This window comes from Opisthocomus hoazin, chromosome 4 (assembly GCF_030867145.1).
Source record: "Opisthocomus hoazin isolate bOpiHoa1 chromosome 4, bOpiHoa1.hap1, whole genome shotgun sequence".
NCBI lineage: Eukaryota > Metazoa > Chordata > Aves > Opisthocomiformes > Opisthocomidae > Opisthocomus > Opisthocomus hoazin.
In genome coordinates, this window is record NC_134417.1 from 73,401,130 (window position 1) to 73,420,863 (window position 19,734).

The 19,734-nt window shown below is 37.6% G+C and overlaps 1 protein-coding gene across 1 annotated transcript in view; it reads right to left on the reverse strand.

Annotated features, from left to right (window-relative positions):
• NEBL (nebulette) overlaps positions 1–19,734 on the reverse strand; it is a 108,293-nt gene that overhangs the window by 57,645 nt on the left and 30,914 nt on the right. Inside the window, 7 exon segments of the mRNA XM_075419495.1 lie at positions 712–822; positions 3,725–3,835; positions 4,814–4,921; positions 8,906–9,010; positions 10,562–10,669; positions 17,477–17,578; positions 19,147–19,248. Coding sequence (XP_075275610.1) covers positions 712–822; positions 3,725–3,835; positions 4,814–4,921; positions 8,906–9,010; positions 10,562–10,669; positions 17,477–17,578; positions 19,147–19,248 — 747 coding nt within the window.

Here is a 19,734-nt window from a genome sequence, read left to right on the forward strand (position 1 = left end):
ATCAAGGAGTCTTCCACTTCCACCCTCAACCCTTCACAATGGGGGAGATCACACACTTACGTGCTTCCAGGTAAACTCCCAGAGCAACTTAGACCAACACAGTTAATACCAAAGTTCAGTTCTAACAATAAACTCTGGAAGGAGCCTCCACCTGTGTATTTGCATTGGATGAGAAGCAAGCTCAAGAAAATCCATTTCTTCAGCAGCAACTCTACTTTTGGAAAAAGGTTTTCACAAGTAGAATAGTTTGTTTGAATAAAAGATCTTCCCAAGATGCCTAGCAGTCATTACCAATATTTCTTTTCAGACAGCAGGTACATGATTCCAAAAAACTCACAATTATTTCATTAACTTTTCTTTACAAGTTCATTAAAAGTCAACTCTTTTTCCATTACAATAGTAATTATACTAGCTGAAGAAATAGAGAGATGGAAAAATGAACCCAGTTTTAAAGGCTGTATCTACTGTCCCCACTAATAAGTTACATTGATCTTTTAATTGCCTGAAAATTTGAAATATTTGTAATAAGTTGTTGTGGGGTTTTTTTCCAGAGCTTTTCTGTATTCTTAAAGCAAAACAGAAATAGTCTTAGTTTCAATACTAATGTATTTCATTGTAGATCATGTAAAAAAATTTGGAATATTTTCAGTCGCGTATAACATAAAGAGTGAACTTTCTGTGACATCAATAACCTTGACTAGCATAACATACCTCATTTAGTATCTGAGCTGCATTTTTCACTCTAATCAAATCTGGTGTATCTTCAAACACTGTCATTCCTTTTCCTTTCATCCCTTCTTCCAAATCTTTTCTATACTCTTTCTAAGGATTAAAAAAGAGAGAGAGATTTCTCCACTTAATATTGTGTGCAAGATCTTGAAAAGAAATGCCACTTATTAAATGTCTGAAGGGTCTCTTTGAAATTTCTATAAAATATGAATTAGCTGAAATACAGGTTTCAGAGTTAAAATAGAATTGGAAATTATGAAATCAAAAGGTATAATGCTGAAAAAGTGAAAAGGTTTTAATGCAATCATGTATTTTCCTGTTGTGCTCTTGAAAAATAGTCCTTTCCTATACAGCGCTACCAGATTGTTTAGGGGCCTCAGCTGCCTCTCTACAGACATTTTAAGTGCAGAAGCATTTGCTTTTACAGACCAATATATGCTATGCTGCAGTTTTTACCTCTGTTCCACTGATGGGATCACAATCAGGATGGATGCCCTGAGCATTATACTAGGGCCTGTTAAAATGACTGCCTGATAAATTGTAATGTAGAAGCAGCATTCCTGCCATATCACTTCTGTCCCCCTTCAGACACTGCACTAATACAATCTATCAACATTTAGCAACTGCAGCCTCCAGAGTACTCAAACATTCAGCATAAAATTAAAAGCACACTAGACCCTGCTTGTGGACATTTGGTTCTTTTTACCCTTCCCAGTTCCTAGAGAGCTGATGTAAGCCTGCTTTGGTAGTTACAGATGGTTACGTTTTGTAAGGATTTTTAATTGCACTTCCCATCTCCAGGTTTGGGTTAGGCTTTTTTAAGGAAAGAAACTAGAAAAGAGTTGAAGAAAATGTTTTTCAGAAAGATTTATATAGACATTAATTAATACTCCTAATCACATATTAAATTTCATAAGCACTAGTGAGCAACTTTGTATAAGCCCTTTATTTAAACAAAAAAACCCCAGGTATTTTTAAAGAAGCTTCTCTTTATCATCAGAGGCATGTCCTACAAGAAGCAGGAAACAACTTCTATTAATTTAGAATTATTAAATTCAGCTACCTCTTCTGAAGGAGCTGTGAATGTCGTTCCAGAGAAGAAAGTTCTTATTGTTACAAAATGTGAAGTATTTGCAGAATTCTCTACAGTGGGAAGGCAACAGAATAAGCTGGAACACAGCTGACACTTTAAAAACAAGTAATTGAACAAATATTTCATTTCTTCATAACTCTAGGTTCTCCTTGTTTCGTGCAGTATCTACCTAAAATTTAATACAAACCTTCACACAAAAACACTGAGCTACATCCTTGACTATGAAGAAATACATCATTTTGCTGAATCTTGAAAGATAATAAGTAATTTGAGCTATGTAATCTTTGGTTTTTGAATCTGTTCCTTGAGTGTGGATATAAAATCATATTAAATTCATGCAGCTATGCATTAAAATACCATTTCCATTTTCTCATACTCTTTCCCTCTGGCTTACAAGCATGGTTTACTCCTTAAGTAATGAGTCATAAATCTTGGGGATGTAAGAATTAGGGAACGCCTTAATGCATGTAGCACTATGGAAGGAAGTTACATCAAAATTTTCAAAGATGAACATTTACAGCACATCTGCAATTACGCATGCACTAACCAATTCTGTGGACAATCAGCACGCAGCAAGATTAACTCAACGAAATGCAAGTATTTGCATTTTTCCTTAGTCAGTAGGCATACATGAGGCATGTACACACAGAATGGTACTGCACAAACTACATCTAGCTTGAGACTTGTCTACCTGACAGCCAATCTAATTGCAATAAATTATTTATTAGAGGATGAATAAGAAAGAAATACGTGAAAAGAAAAACTTTTTTTCACCCATATGAATTCTCGCACAGACAGGGATATGTTGTTTAAAGAACAAAGAAAGGAACAATGTTCAAGGGTTTTTAATTCTAGCATCCTTGATTCTTTCATTTGGGCCACAGCAAAAACATCAATTCTTAGTACAAAAAACATAAACAAAGTACTATTGTCTCCCAAATTCAAATGCAGGATATCTAGCAGCTCTGCTATTTTTAACTATGAATTTTGCTGATACCTTTACTTCTAAATTAGTCAAATAGTAAGCCTTAATCTATAGAACCAACCAATACTCATAACATGAAAACAATTCTAAGTAACAATATAAAATTACTAAAGATAGAAGGATTCTCAGTTATGGAAAAAAAGGGATTTCAATTATATGCCACATACAACTGAAGAACATTGGACAAATCTTAAAGAAACAGTGGGCATATGGAAAACCTGCACCTTCCAACATAATTTGCTTAAAGCAGATTATGTATTATCCCAGTTATATTATGGAATTTTGGTGGTCTTTATTTTCATCCATAACATATATTATAGATAATTATTTCAATTAAATTAGTTAAAAGTGGCTACACACAGCTCAAAAGCATCCATATAACCACAACACACTATCATAAACCTGAAATAATTACTCAAAAGGAAAAACTGCCATCTGGACACCAACAGAAAACTTCCTTTCCACCCCTTGATCTACCTGGAAAGAAAACTCCAGGCCCTCTCCAAAACCCTCTCAAACAGATGTCTCTCATAACATGCCTGGAAGGTCACCCAATTTCGGCTATTTAAGCCCAAGGGAGGAACAAATTCCAGAACTGAGGCCCTCAGAGGAAAGTCCTGCCAACAATCCATTTCCTGTGGAGTTATCTGATTTGTTCATTTTACTCTATTTTTCTGTTTCAGGTGTGCTGAGCTTTATCATTTCCTCACGTTTCAAGGAAGCTTCAGAAAGTATCCATTCTCACTACAGGACCATTCAGAATATAAAATGACACGTCACAATTTTTACTCATGAAGACACATTTGCATTTAGCTACAAAGTTAACTGTAAGTTGTTCTGCACTCAGTAGCTTGTAGTGATGCTCCTTATTGCTCATTTACAACTTCACAAAAAAGAAAGAAACAAAAATTCTCTACCTCTTTCAGAAGGTTAGTGACTTCTTTTATATGCAAGAACTCTGGGGTCTTGTCTAAATCCATTGAGGGTCTTCCCTTGATCCCTTCTTCAAAATCTTTGCGATACATTTTCTGTTGAAGCAAAAACTACAATTAGTAGTATATGCATATGCATTTCCAGGCATATTTCAGAAATAATACTGTAAACAGACCCAGAAATGAACCATGTCATAAATTAGTTATCACATTAACAAGCAACTTTATTACTCATTTCATTGCCTAGATTATCTTGACGAGACACACACAATTTAGACAAAAATACATATGTATGATATTTCCAAAGAGAATGTTTAACCTGATCTATGAAAGAAACAGTTTACTTTGTAGAGAAAAGAGAAGACAAATGGCACACAAGGACAATGGTTTTAAATACATAAAAGTTTCTACCAAGAGTTTGAAATCATCTATTTTCCATGACACACAGCAAAAACAACGCAATCAAACTGAAGCAAGAGAGACACAGGGAAATACTCTCTCAGCATGGATGGTAAAGCACTGGACTAGATTGCCTGGGAGGTCACAAAACCTCCACCATTGGACGTTTTTAATAAAAAGTTAGAAAAATATGGCCTGACATGATAGCCAGTGCTGTTATGGAGCCTGGAGACAGTCCTTCCCAATTGCTGAGCTCCCCAGGCTGAAAGGGCAGGAGCACTTTTCAGTTAAGGCACAGGGTAGGACTGGGCTTTGTGGCTTCACTCACTTCCACCTGAGAACCCTCCCTCATTAAAGATGGAATTGAAGGCAAAAAGCAAAAAAGTTAGTAATCTCTGATCTAGATGACCTCTTGAGCTTCTTCTCAATTAAATGATGCTACATGCAATCTCTGTCCAGTGTTAGCACCAATGGCCTTTTTAGAAAAAACAAATTTGAAGGAAAAACTGAGCTACAGAATAGCAAAGAGAACTACTCACTATTAGTTCTGCCATAGCCTCAATTTATAAAACATTTATGATCTGCTTCATCCATTTTCATAACCCGAGTACGAGATGTCTGTTAGCTTCTCTGTTGATGTAAATTTTTCTAGTTCAAGCACACATTTTTACTAACCTCACTTTGCATCTTTTGAGCCTCCTTTGAAACTTGATACATTGGTGTATCCACAAACTCCAGCATTGATCTGCCTTTAGATTTTTCGTAATTCTCTTTGTACTTGACCTAGGAAAATTAAAATAAAGGCTGTTAACAGCTGAGAAAATGTGAGATCTGATCACTTGCCATGGTGACAGACAAATCCTGTCTTAGCCATACTCCTTAGAGGTTTTGACTTGGAAGACTCCTCCCAAATTTAACCTGTTGGAGAAATAGGGCAGCTAGACAATGAAAATTTTTCTGGAGTCCTTTATTCCTTTGCTTCAAAATGTCAGATCTAAAAATGGTGTACTTTGAAGACAGCAGGAGTGAGGAGCATCAATCACAATCCTTAAACTAATTGCATAATTTTGGTTGAATGACCTATGTCTGAACAGCTGGCAGCTTTTTAGTAGGATCCCCTGTCATGTTTCCATTAAACAACACATTTACTGCAACACCAACAAACTCTGTTTCAAAGCCAGGCCCCACAGGTCTCCCTTTCAGGCTCAGGAGTACCATTCTGAAATGCACTTTTGTTTGTGCCTGTAGGACGGAAAACGGAAGGAAAACTACTGTCTCAGTAGGGTCCGGTCTTGCACCAGCATTCCCCTCACAGCTACCAATGACCATGACCTTGAAGCTAGCAGCAAAATCACATTGAGGGGCACAGGGTTAAGACAGCAACATAGAACTTTATGTTAACTCACATAGCAAATATGCTTTGTTCAGAAACCTGGAGCAGCCCTCTGAACTCATTCATTCACACTCTTTCAATTAAGATGGGCAAACGCATTACTTGTCTCAATCCATCAGTGAGGGGCAAAATGGAATATTCTACACAAGACATAAAGGAAAGCAAATAGCTACAAATCAAAATATGATATTCAGAATGAGTAACGTCATTTTAATTTATTTTTCTCTTCAAAAATAGTGATGTCTGAACTTAAGAAAAGTGTTAAGAATCTATTTCCCTGACAGGTTTCTGCACTTGGTTCAGGTCCGGCAAAAACACTCTCCTTTCTCCTCATGGGGAGCTTCTGATTGAATATGCACTGTACATCTGTTATGCAGTTTTGTGCCTGATTTAATCACTGTTAGAATGCTGCATTTTTGTCTTTGTAAATGTATTTATAATTGTGTATACCCGACTTTGAAGCACTGCATTTTCTTTGTGATGGATTTGTTCAGCTGTATCCAGGGTGAAATGACAGAAGCCCTTGCTTTGCTTAAATGATTTCTTATATTCATACTGAAACCAAAATTATCCAAAAATGTTTTCACAAACAAAATCCAGAAGGTTTTGCAATTCACATACCATTTAAAATACCTACGGGAGAAACAGCATAAACAGAACTATATTGTAGGCCTCCCAACTCAGGAGTTAAACTGCTAAATTTGAATTTTTAAAATTGTGATGAAAAGAAAAAAAGTGATATGATAAAAAATAACTTTTGTAGAGAAAATGCTTGTCCTGCTTATCCAAAAGTCAAAAGTTTATGTTCACTAGAAAATAAACATTATTATTTCCATTTGAAGTGCAAAGGAACACATATGACAGTCTGGGTTTGCCTCCTAGTGGAAATAATTACAAATGTCACCCAACAAAATCACTTCTGTAGTGGAAACAAATGAAAATTATCTCCATCTACAGATACTGACTTCATACTTTGTTCCTTAACTAACGGAACAAAATTTAAAAAAAATAATTCTGTGAAATCAAGTTAGGTAAATCGCATAACCTTTTGCTATAATAAACTACAGGCACAACATTCATTCTCTTAAGCCGTATTTATTCACCCTGTTCCATAAAATGAAACACATCTAAGCTTCTTTTTTTTTGTATTTAAAATGTGCAAAACAATAAAATAGCTTTTATACGTACATCAAAGTTTTAAATTTTATGTCTCCATAGTTCATGCCAAAGAGAATGACATGTATACCATAAGAGAGGAAATTTCCACCTTGCGAACTCTCTTCCTCATCAAAATAATGAAAATAGGATGAGTTTGACCTGTCAAAATCGTCTATTTACAGAGTCCAAATATGCCCATCAAGCTTTCCTCTTAACTGCTGGAATTTATTCCCATGGAAGCTGACTTGTATGACAGCTTTGCATTGGTATTATAGTATATGTGTTTCTTTAAGTTGCACACACTTCCACACTCTAGGTTAATCAGCAAACCAATGAAATCAACCATATTATTTTATGAGTTTAATTAACCATACAAGTTACAATGTATCACACTGAGGCAGTTGTAGCTACTTTATGCAAAAGATGAAGAGAAGCATAAAGTTCAAGGGAGAAAGGTATACTACTGGGAAACAGCAAAACTGGGCAATTAGCAAGAAGATTTGCGTTTCAGAGGAAAAAAACAGACCATGCAATCAGACATGGAAATCAGTTAACGGCACAGTCAGGAAGACTGCTTCATACAGTGGAAGCAGACTTTGAGAAAGATTTGGTGCTGTGGAAAGGCAGGGAGGAGAACACAAAGAAGGTACTGGAAAAGCATATAGAAAGGGAGGAGAGTAAGCCACGTTAAAATCAAGGAGATGATATGAGGAGGTCAAATCTGAGAAGGATTTTCAACATGGGATTTCTGTAGAAGACAAATGGTTAGCGTAGACCTTAGGGACTGACAAAGCATTCTTCCTGCTCACAGTAAGAAAAAACATCCACCAGCAACTGGACAATGCAAAAATCAGAGACTTAGTATTCATGGAGTCCTCAGAAGAGGGCATAGACAATATGAATCAACCCTTCCTAGGCAATAGAAAGAAATAAATTTTGCAAGAAGTGGGGAGCCCTAAGGAAAAGTCCAGTTTTCTACCTCACTAGAGATACGATGACAAATTGATAAAGTTCACTCTGAGGGTGTTCATTTAACCAGCAACAAGAATGCCAATCTTCCCTTATGCTGAAGGAAACCAGAATTAGGTCAAAATGCACAAAAAGAATGCAGGAAGTGAAAGCTATCGGCTCATTTATTACCCATACAAAAGGGGATAGTCAGTGTTAACTTCACATATCAGAAGGAGGGAGACAAAAGGCAAGCTTCGGATCACCAAAGAGCAACACAAAAATCAAGTACAGATGGGAAGGCTGGATTATTTTAGTTATATTAGACATAAGCTTCCATACATAGGCACTGACTCAGAAGATGACCCAATATGCTACTAGTCATTGGGGCTAACCTTTCGCATGTGAAGCGCTCACCTCCTGCTGACCGTGAGCAATCTTCCTTCCCAACACCACCCACTCATGCCTTTCCACAGCAGCGCTGCAGCCCTTCTGTGGTTTCTGGACTAAAGAAGACACATGCAGCTAAAGAGCCTACAAGCACTGCACATGTAGCATCAGTGGTCTTCGAGCGGGAGAGAAGCTTCAGCTCTGCACAGAAGGCAGGGGTTTCCAGGTTTCCTACCTCTTCATCTCCATTTCAACCCCTCACTCTCCTGTGTCAGAGCACCAGCCTCACCAAGGGCCATGCCTTGTTACACAGCAGAATGGGGTATGTGCCTATTACCTGATCCAGTGTAGGAAGCCTCAGACACTTACGAGAGGAAAAAAGGCTTAGACAGAGAAGCTCTAAGGGCAGCTAGTGCTCGAGAGGCTGTTTATGGCAGAATTCCAAATATTAAACTAGCATAATGATCACTTTCGTACAGAGACCTGCAGGTGAAAGCAATAAGTAAGATCTTACGCAAAATGAGATTTGCAAGGAAAGAAGTATGTTAGATCAACAAATAGAAAGAGGAAAAAAAAAAGAAAAAAAAGAAAAAAAAAGAAAAAAATTTAGAAAAAACAAATAAGGTTTCAGACATACAAGAAGAAATGCTCAAGTACCAGAAGTCCATGTGGTTCTTACCCAGTATATTAGTTGTTCTAATAACTGAAATATCTCTACCTAAAAGTCATTTTAACTACTTCCCCAAATTACTATGATTACAACACTATGTATGAGACCATGAAGCAAGTAACAAAAATTTATGTATTCTACATTGACTATACATACTACATTCCTTACTACATATATTTTTCAGATTATTCTTACAAAGGCAACTTACATTGCTATGCATTTTGCTGATATTCAAAGCATGGTTTAAATATAGCAGGTTTGGTAGATCAGAGGCTGGATCATGTAGGCTTTCCAAATCTTTCTTGTAATTCACCTGGAAGGAGAATTCAATTTACTTAAAATAAAGATTAACAAAATAATTCACAGCTTCATATTACAGTGTAGCCACCCGGAGACAGAAAGCATTAAGTGCTTGCCTGAACAATTTCTACCAGCCACTAGATGGTGGTCATTTACTACTATTTGGAGGAAAAGGAAAACAAAGGATTCATTCTAATGAGCAAGTATTTGGGAACTACTCAAGGGATACTTAGAACAAAACATAATACAACCTTGTATGACTTTTCAGAGTAGAAAGGAATTATTATTTTTCCTTTTTATTCCCCCTCCCCCGAAAACTTGAATCAAAAGTATCTTCTTCAATACTTTGAGTTCACTCCTTTTAAAGAGTCTTGATTCTTGTTCTTTTTCTTGATTCAGGAATTATGCTAACTGTCCAAATAAAAAAATTATACATGAAACAGTTAAAGGGAAGTTCTCCTGGATATTTCATTAAATACAGATTCCTTTCAGCAAGATAAGCAATATAGTCACCTATGGCAAAAGACAATCACTTCATGAAATAGCAGAAGATAACTTTCTATCAGCCTATAGTAGGATTTTCCATACTTCTGACAGACAGATGCCCATCCTTACAGGAAGAAAACTAGCCACCTTACCTAGCTCAGATGACAAATCTTTTAAACCAATAATTTTGGTCACCTCCACATATGTATCATGTTCTTCACTGATATAGGCAGACTTCAAATCAACAATACTCAATTTGCAATAATCTCTTATAATATTGATTACTTAAATGAATTTTTCACTAAACATTTAGATATTGGAAACAATTACATATTCTGCTGGACCCTTCCCAGAGCTGGCCTCTCCTGTTCCTGTTGGGTGGTGCCTCACACTTTGGAAATGTAGGACTACAGAATGATGGCTTGTGTCTTGACTATCTGGGATCACAGCCTCAAAGCAGAGCTCATGTTTTTAGCGTTAGACACACTGTTAAATGTATCATCCCAACAGTATTATCACTCAATACAGAAGTTTTTTCTAATCTGGGCCCATCAGCAGGCACCCATTGCTGAATTTAGTGACTGCTGTACTTAGTAATACCATTCAGAAGATCAACCAGCAGGATGGAGTCTAAAAGATAGACATCCAAATCTGAGCTGCTCATGCAACCTCCTCCTACAAACACTGGAGTGATGCCAGCACTTGGCTTCTCCAAGGCAAGCATCTACAACAGGTCAGAAGGATTGCCCTCGAGACTTATTTCTTTCCCAAATACAAAGGGTCTGAGTACAAGGCAGTTAGCTCAACAAAAGCAGTCACACCTTCTGACACACAAAGTTCAGCGAGATGAATCTCATCAAAAATGGTTATGAAAAACTCTGCAGTCCCTTGGAGAAAGGCTTTGTCAGAAGCAGAGGAAGAAATGGATAACGTGCTATACCTGCTATACGGACACACTGTATAGCAGAGACCGCTGCTCAGAGTAATTCGTAAGATGGAAAAAGAAATTCTGCTTGAGAACAAATGTTAGGTTTTTCAGGATGTAAATGCATGTGAAATATAAAGCAAATTCACTTACATCACTTGCCAAGGTGGATGCAATCTGTGCTTGCTTGAATGAAGCATTGTCAAGAGGATTGTATTGGTGGCTCTTCATTTCCTTATTGAACTGCTCTTTGTATTTCACCTTCCACCAGAAGAGACATATCTAATATTAACATGTAGCACTTAAAGAAGGCACAGAGAATTCAGAATACAAAGGAGCTTATTAAAGGCAATTACCTTATCCATAAATCTTTAAACAATGAAGCTGTTTTAAGAAGCTAAATTTAGCCACACCCGTGACCGTCTTGTGCTGGTTTTAGAGTAATTTTTATGTATCTGAATTTTACTAAAATAAAAAAATAATTTTAAGATTGTCTTATGCTATTACTGGTGCTGAAGGATTTATAAAAAGGAAACGGAAACAAAAACATGACTCACCTGAGTAATCAAATAAACCAGAACAGTTTGACTAGCAATAATAATCCACTCACTGTGAATCATTCAATTCATAATTAACATCGAAAACGTGTTTTTAATGAAAAAACAATTTATAAGATAAATGAATTGTAAAACTTGTAAATTAAATCACTTGCAAATTTTTCAACCACTTGAAAGCGGGAAGTCAGAACCAAACTTCCCACTTGGCTGTGTTCCCACCTCCAGGTCCAAGTGTCACCATGCTGTACTAGGCTGTCACCAGAGCTCCCAGGTCTATTAATTCTGCCAGAAATTTCCCAAGAGACCCCCAGGAATCCCTCTGTAGTACAGTCCCTTTTTGGGGACAATATCCACCTCATTACAGTGTTAGAAATCATAATTAAATGACTGTCTGCCACCACTTTCACTCTCTTTTCTTCTTGTTCAAAAGAAAAAATGGGAATGACAAGACATGTAAAAGGAAATGAGCAACATATAAATGCTGAGGCAATGGCATTGAAAGTAAATAAATCACAAAAATTCCATAAAACATGCTGAAGAACTGAATTCAGAACCTGAAAAAATGAAATCAAACAAATAGTAAATCGCCCTCCTTTTCCCTCCTTGTTGTGTATGATCATCAAGCATCTGGAGACTCTGCATACATGCCTTGCTTCTTTCCAACAGCTGGGCATAATGGAAGAGAATAAAGTTCAGTCTGAATTATGCTGCTTTCATGAATGTTAGTCAGACACTTGATATCTGCGCCTATGCAACATCCATTATAATTTACCATGCTCTGCATTAAATAAATACATGGCCTTTTCCTTACTCCTTTTTTCTCTATTCCCACATGAATGTCTGATAAAGTGGCTAAACCACCTCAAACAATCTCCTTCAAAAATTATTTTTTCTCAGCTTTAGTTGTGGGAAGAATTTTCTTTTTCCTTTTTAGTTTTTCCTTGCCTCAAAAGGCTCTCAACATGCTTTAGCTTACATAACCTCATTCTGTTTAGCCACAATGCCCAATCATTCATTAATGAGGATAACAAGAAGCCAAAACTAAGCCACCCAAACAGAAAATAACCGTGTATGATCAAGAACTACATTACGACTCCAGCACGTACACTAATTTTTCAAAGTAAGGAAATTCTAAAACATTGTCACTTTTAAAGAGAAACTTTATCTGAACACGCAATGAACTTCATAATCTTTCACACTAACTCCAGAAAAGAATATCTATTGCCTTCTGGTAGATTCATCTGGTTTATATTGTTTGATATTTACCTTGGCTTTGGATCAAGTGCAAAGGCACGTATCTGAATACAAAGACACTGCCTTTGTCAAAGGCAAATCCACATTCTGTCTGAGCAGTGAAGGAATAAATCATAGGGCTTTTCTCTTTTAAAAGGTGTATCCAAAACCTGCCTTCTAATAAAAATCAGGCAGAGCGGGATTATGTGATTTAAAAAGCCTCTGAAACCAGCGATCAAGTCAGCATGGTGAGCAAAATTGCCTTTTACTCCTTGGACATCAGCTCACATCATAACAACATCGTGCACACAAGTTTAAATATTCAACTACTGCAGGCTTCTTCTGCCCAGCCAACAAGTGGCCTCGTGGACCAAAGGCACAACATGGTCCTTGATATTCTTAAGTGTGAAAACGTCAGTGCCAAAGGGATCTCTCTTCATAATCAGCTTGCCATCTTCCAGCTGCAGCCATTTCATGCCATTTTTAAAAATATTTTTTTTAACAATACATTTCAATCTAGAGATTTCAGTAAGAAATCCTCTTTAGTGCCACTTCAGATTGCACCACTGCTACTGAAGGAAAAAGGGGGCCCCAGTGCACCCAGTCTTCACAGGGCTGTGTGTCCTGATGCCGATGTGCCAAATTTAAGGCCCAAATTTCAGGAGACTGCCCACCAACGCAACTGTAGCCATTGCCGTTTCAGTGGGGGATGTCTCGGTAGCTCTAGGGCCTGCTGCCTCATCTGGCTGCTGTGCTTCTTGTCTCCGCTCTCCTTTCCAGTGCCAACACACATGTCGCTCTGGGGCAAAACGGAGGCCCCACAATAATATCAGATGACCCTGGCAATATCTCCAGAGCACTTCCAGCAGTAATTTAACTCTGACTTGTCACAGGGGATTCATCTCATTGAAAGCTACACACGCATTCACTTTCTCTTTTATCGGTATTTGCCTGTTTCCTCCTCCCTTTTGAAAGCAAGCGTGGGGTGGGAGAGGGAGAAGAGAGAAGAGCAAGCCCATGGATGAGTCACTCATGATATTTATCCTTCTTTTGAACAGGAGAAAGTTATGAATGCAGTTTAAAGAGGAAAAATACGCCTGAGAGAAAGGGTTCTGATTAAAAACAAGAAAGAAAAATACTTCATCAGTGTTTTCTAAAACATCTGAAGGGGGGAGGTCTTAGTAACACTATAACATGATGGAAGAGCAAAGAAAAAGTGGGAGTTGAAATGACAGTTGTTAGTGGAAGCTTATCTACAAATTACCTTCTTAACCAAAAGCTTTACCTTAATGAGGTTTTAAAAGGATGGCTACTTATTTACTATCTTAATTAACGTCTTAAGCTTGTTTATTTTTTCAGAGAGTAGGTATTGGGGGTTAATTCAAAAGAAATGAGCGTAGGCTGCTCTCTAATTGTTGCTGAAGAAAGAGCAGACTTTGCAGGCTTTTAACACAACAACATCCCTGAAAAACTAAACTGGAATTAAATAAGGCCTGGGTAAACAAACTTCTCATCGGCCTTGCACAAAACCTATAAAAGTCAGAATTGCAGCGGAACAGAGCAGTGTCTTTTGAAGCTTTGGAGCAACATTCCTAAATCAAATCTGTAGTTCAAAGCCGTTCACACAGGGAGTGTTCAGTTTCAGAAGTGGATGACATCACCCACCGTTCAGATTTACAAAGAAACTACAAAAATTGAATCATTCAACCACTGGGATCCCAGGATGAAGCAGACACTTGCAGCTTAAGCATTTCCTCATGACCATATGAAAATATATTTAAAAAAAAAAAAAAACTGTAAGTGCACATAGATATTGAAGGAAATGTAACATAAACAAAGAGCTAAATTAAAATATTTGTTGCTAAAAGCACTAGCAGAGTTTAAAGCAAAGAAAAACCGAGAAAATCCTAGGCTCTTTGTGTTGTTACTGATAATTTCAGAGAAGGTACATTTTGAAAAACATTCTAACAGTTTTATCCCTGAAACAATAAGAACCAGATCCAACAAAAAATACAAATGTCCAAAATTATTCATCATAAAAAGTTACTGAATACTATAAGGGGAATACTTCATAACAGCAGCTCTTTGGAAAAGCTAATAAACTGCATTAGAAGACATAAAGAAGACATAAACAAGAGCTTGTTTTTATAAGACATACAAAAAATAACCTGAATTATACAATGTACCTTCAGCAAATTGACAAGCTTATGTTTTCACAAGGGCTAATACAGTTTCTGTTTTAAATTTGGTTTAAAATCAACAGAAAGGGGTTACCATGTGCTGTGGGTAAATATACTAGTCCTGGCAGCTATTATTTTTGCTGCTGCTGTTGTCAAAAGCTTTGTTAAATAAAAATTTTTAAAAAAAGAAAGAAACAAAAGAAAAAGAGCGAGGGGCTACACTGATTTTGTAGAGCCTTGAGTGCCAGTCAAACATTAACACTATTTTCTTCACTTTGTTTGCCTTCCTGCTTGCTTTGATTGCTTTCTCCCTTCGTTACACCCACACTGCCTGACCTCTTCTTGCTCCTGTTCTCTATACTCCCTAAATTACCTACCCATATGCACCACATTAAAACATGTTATCATCTTCTCTTCCCATTACATCCATCAGATTTGTCAACTTTGCAAATTTACTGTGAGGGTCAAGTAACTAATATTTCTCTGCCTGTCGCAGCTTATAGATTCATGTTATTAACGGAGATTCTCAACTTTCAGCACAAAAAGTTTATAATGCTCCCATTTGCTGAGAAACAAATGGAAACTCAAAAAGCCAGAAATTCTGGAGACAATAAAGAGATCACTAACTTTACTATTTTTCAAACCTTGTAATTGTTACACACCTGCTTCATGATCCTTGCATGAAGAGGACTGACACGACTGACCCACATTTAGGGCTCTTCTTCTGCTACAGCACAGGTGCATTCCTCACCCTGCCCCACCACCCTGCTCTTTGGACACAGGGGTCATCTTCATTTCTCTGTGCTCTTGATTTACGATCAGCGTGTCTGCATGTTATAATGATTCAAATAATATATAAAAACATTAGACAACTCACAGCCACTGCCTTTCCTTCAGAGGAGGTGGGGAACTGCTGAGTGCACCTCCCCACTGCTGAAAGCAGGCTGGTACTTACAGATTCCACGCTGCTGTTTGCAGCTGGCTGGCAGCGGAGTGCCAGGCTAAAGCACTGCCTCCCTTTCTAAAAGTCCTGGGATCTAAAAGCCCATCACACACGCTGCAAGCAGCCACAACAGTGTAGACTGAGTAGAGGACAAGGGAAGAAAGGATCTCAAAACTTGGGTCCGGGTCCAGTGGCTGCAGAGTTTGGACCACCAAGGTTTAGTAAGAATCTTCTTTACAAATAAACTGTAAGCAAGCCACATTTGGTCAACCGCTCCTCTCTTCCTGCCACACCTTCTGCACTATTTGGGCTTTCTAAAGAAGTTAAAATTGCACACCAAATGCTCTCTTCTGCGGAAGGATCTCAACCGGAACGGCTGCCATCCCAGTCGCTGACAGTGAAGAGACTCTATTACAAAGCTTTTGCAGATGCCACATGCATTGTCCAAGAGGAAAAGCACATCTAATAAAAATGAGATAAAAAATGCATTGATGAAGCCTATGACGCAGCTGGCTCAGCACCAGCCTGCAGGACCCTGTAATCCAGCTGCTATTTTTTGACTGTTGTGATTGTTGGCCACAGCCTCAAGGGTACGAAGCTTAGTGAGATGGAGAAGGCTATCGGATAGGGATCTGCTGTGGCCCCATTTGTGACGACAGGCAGCTGCAAGGAAAGGAGCATGTAGACAGCCACTGAGTAGAAATAAAGGGTGCCACACACTGGATTTAGATTTGAACCCTTTTAAAAACCACTAATGGTGTTTGCTAAACGACAGACAGCTCCCTTTCCTGTAAGTGACACCCAGGTCTAAGTAGCATAGCACTGGCTCTTCCTGGGAAAGCACAGGTTGACTTCCAAGCCTGCATGACACTAAACGCAAAAGACCAAGAATCTCTTGCCAGACTTGCCCATTTTCTATTTGAAAAACACAAGTCAATTTTGATTCTGAACACATCACTAACAAAGCAATAAAAAAACTCATGTATTTAATCTTTTTCTGTTTGTGCAGTATTAATGCTTCAAAGTTAGTGATGGTCCAGCGTGAAACAGGAAATCATGTAGCAGATATCTAAGGACGTTTGGTGTCAGCAAAAGGCGTTCAACCTCTTGCAAGCAGACACTGCACTGTTTTGCAGCTTGTTCGCTATGAAACATTATTCTCATTTTATCCTAGTTCTACGGAAGGCGTTTACCATCTAGCCAAATCACGTGTTCGTTACACAACACTGATTTTCAGACTGTTCTAGTTTATACACTACTACGCTTGGGGTTTTTTCCTAGGTCTGGGAAGACTGACGCTGCCTTCTCCAATCAAAGGGCGTTATCCTCCTCCTACAGGAGGGCAGAATTTGTTCCTGGGTTTACAAAAGCTCTAAGCATAGCCTGACAGGATTACTAGCGAGGATTATGTAAGGCACTGTTAAAGAACTATTCTGGAAAAAAAGAAAAAAAAAAGGGGGGGGGGAAACAGGTCAGCAGTCAAAAATCTCTTCTCACGGTGTCAAGCTGATCTGTAGTAGACTCTTCTGAGTAGATCTTCTGAGTAGAAGACTCACAAGACGAAAAGAGGGAATATTTGTGTTTTCAGATTTCTTTTTAGTTATGGACTAAAGTGACCCTTCCATTTTTCTTCTTTTTTTTTTTCTTTTTTTCTTTTTTAATTATTGAGGCTAATATATAACAGAAAGTAGTACATAAAAGGTTCAGTTTCAGGAGGAGGGAAGGCGGATGGCTTACATGTCGGGCCAAATTCAGATCCCATTACTCACATTAGCAAGCAGTTACACAAAAGACCCTAGTTACTTCAGTGGGATTCATCACAGGATAAGGTTCTTCTCAAACTGAATGAGTAGCAAAATTTGCCTCTAAATTACATACAGTTAATATTTCAGAAATCTTAGATACTGTGTATAAATATACACCATCTCCACAAAAGATGAGTTGTAACAAAGTTCATTGTATTTTTGCATAAATATATATATTCTTTCTTCTAAGAACCTTGAATTTACCAGTCTTTGCAATACTATATGAAAAGAGTTTGAGAACATAATCTTCATGCAATTAGAGATAATCATCTAAAAATCTAAATATTTTCTTGCTTTACTAGGAACAAGACATCTGAATGAAGTCATTGTAAAATGACAGAGAAACTTACTTGGCTTAACAGTTTTGAAACTCCTTTAGCATGTTCAAAATCTGGTCTTCCAAGTACAGTAGGCTCCTTATTCATCTCTCCCCTTGCTTTCCTGTACTCAGCCTTAAAAAAAAAAAGAATATGAATCACTATTAAAATGTTTGCTTTTGCTTTATCAAAGAAATTGTAAGCATTAAAGCTAGTAGAAAAAGTCTCATTTGGTGATCTGCATTGACACTACTTTCAGAGCTATTCTAATCAGCTCTGAAGAAAAGCCCTTCTCAGGTTTCAGCTCCTTAACAATGTAATATTTATTTATTGTAAAACACAATGTACAGCATTCACAAAATTCAGCTTTAACGAAATGCACAGCTTAAGCCTGAGGAATACTGTTCTCCCAATCAAGGCAGAATGACTTACAGTGGCTCAGCAATTCTTACAACAGGATCTGCAGTTTACACAAGATTGTAGCAGCTGAAAATAGTTTTGAAACAAAACTAGGCTGAAGGGCAGATTTTTTAAAATGTAAGGTCAAATTCCACTCTCAGTTTCACCACTGCAATCTTGCTGGCTGTCAGTGAGGCTGCACTGGTGTAACAGAGCAGAATTAGTCCCGCAGGGCTGGTGTTACTGATCTTTCCAGCTGAACTGCCTCACATGCAAATTGCTGCAATTTTTTTCCACAATGGATTAGAAAACAGCACAGATGAACTGACAATAGGTTCTTCATGATATCACAAACTAAATTACCCGTTGCCTAAAATAGGCTTTTTGCATTACTCAGGCACTGTGAATCAGCAAGGACACGTCATAACAACAGACGGAGAAATAAAAGTCCCAAAGCCACTCTAACTCAAAGAGGGCTTGAACAGCAATTAGTAAATTTGGGTGTTGAACATAAGACTCAGTAGAAGTTCTTGTTTTTCAGAAAATCCTGAGTATTCAAAAAGTGAATCTCAAGTCTCTTAAAATTGTCTCTCCACAGGTGCCTAGTCAGTCTCACATAAAACTATTAGCAGTTACTTAAAATATTGGCTCAGTGCTTCTAATATGTATATTGAATTGTTTACAATAAAACTGCATCACACGTTGCTGCTTCTCAAACTGCTCCTTGACCTATCCATTAGCAGATGTCACAGTGGGAGGGAAAAGAATTTGAGAGAGGAGTTGGAGGAGGAGAACCCCCATGCAAGCAGCGGCGTGTTTGCACAGCTCTCAGAAGGACAGCAGGGAATTGTATCTCCCTGTTGCTGCCGGCCAAGATGGGAGGAGGAAGGGGAGTCCTGGCATGTGAGCTTCTCTTGTATTGAGGTGAAAAAAAGCTTGGTGAGTTGTCCGAAGTGCAGTATAGCATACAAGCATAAGACTTATTTTGAGAATGGTTATCATGAATAAAGCTGAAACAAAACCAACTTTAGTAAGCTTAACGTTGTCTTTAGATCTTTGACCGATAATTGCAAAAGTCACACTGTCACTTCAAAACAGAAGAAACCCATAACTTTGTAAGATACCAGGGCAAGGGGTTTTTTTTTGTTGGATTTTTTTTTTTTTTAATCAAACCTCCATATCAGATTTGGGTTTTCTGCTCGTGACGTCTGAGAATTTCAGCAGCATTCTAAACAATCTGGCCAAAATTGGAATAAATAAAATAACATGTCTAAAAATACAAATAGAGTAACAGGAGAACATACATCACTTATTATCTTTGTTATCTCAGTTGCTATCTTTATGTCTGGCCTGTTCAGCACTTCAGTGTATCTATGAGTATCCTGCACATCCTTCTTATAGGATACCTGTCAAAGAAAAACCAGTTTTGTTTAAAACGGAAAAAAAAAAAAAAAAAAAAACTTTTAAAGTTTATAAATAATCTTTGAACAACCTATCAGCTTAGCCATCAAATTCAATAGAATTCTGCCTAATTTATTCCAACACAGTCCTGTTTGACAGGGATTATTTAGTAAGACCCACACACAGGTTAACAGGATAAGGAAGAAATTCAGAGAATAAAATACAATATTAAAATGAAAAATAGTTTTGCTTAGAAGCATAGTAAAAAATGAAAGCACTGCAAAGATCCAAATATTAGGTTTTATCATTAAATTTCAGAGGACTTCAAAGACTACAGCAATTTTTCTATGCTGAACCCTTTTTTAATATAAACTAAACCCCCTATGATACTGCAGCCTAGCAGATTGCAGCTACGCTGAACAGAGACTGTAATTCTACCACGTCTTTCTCAGTAATGGGCAGCCATGTAGCTGGTACGTAATTCAATGACA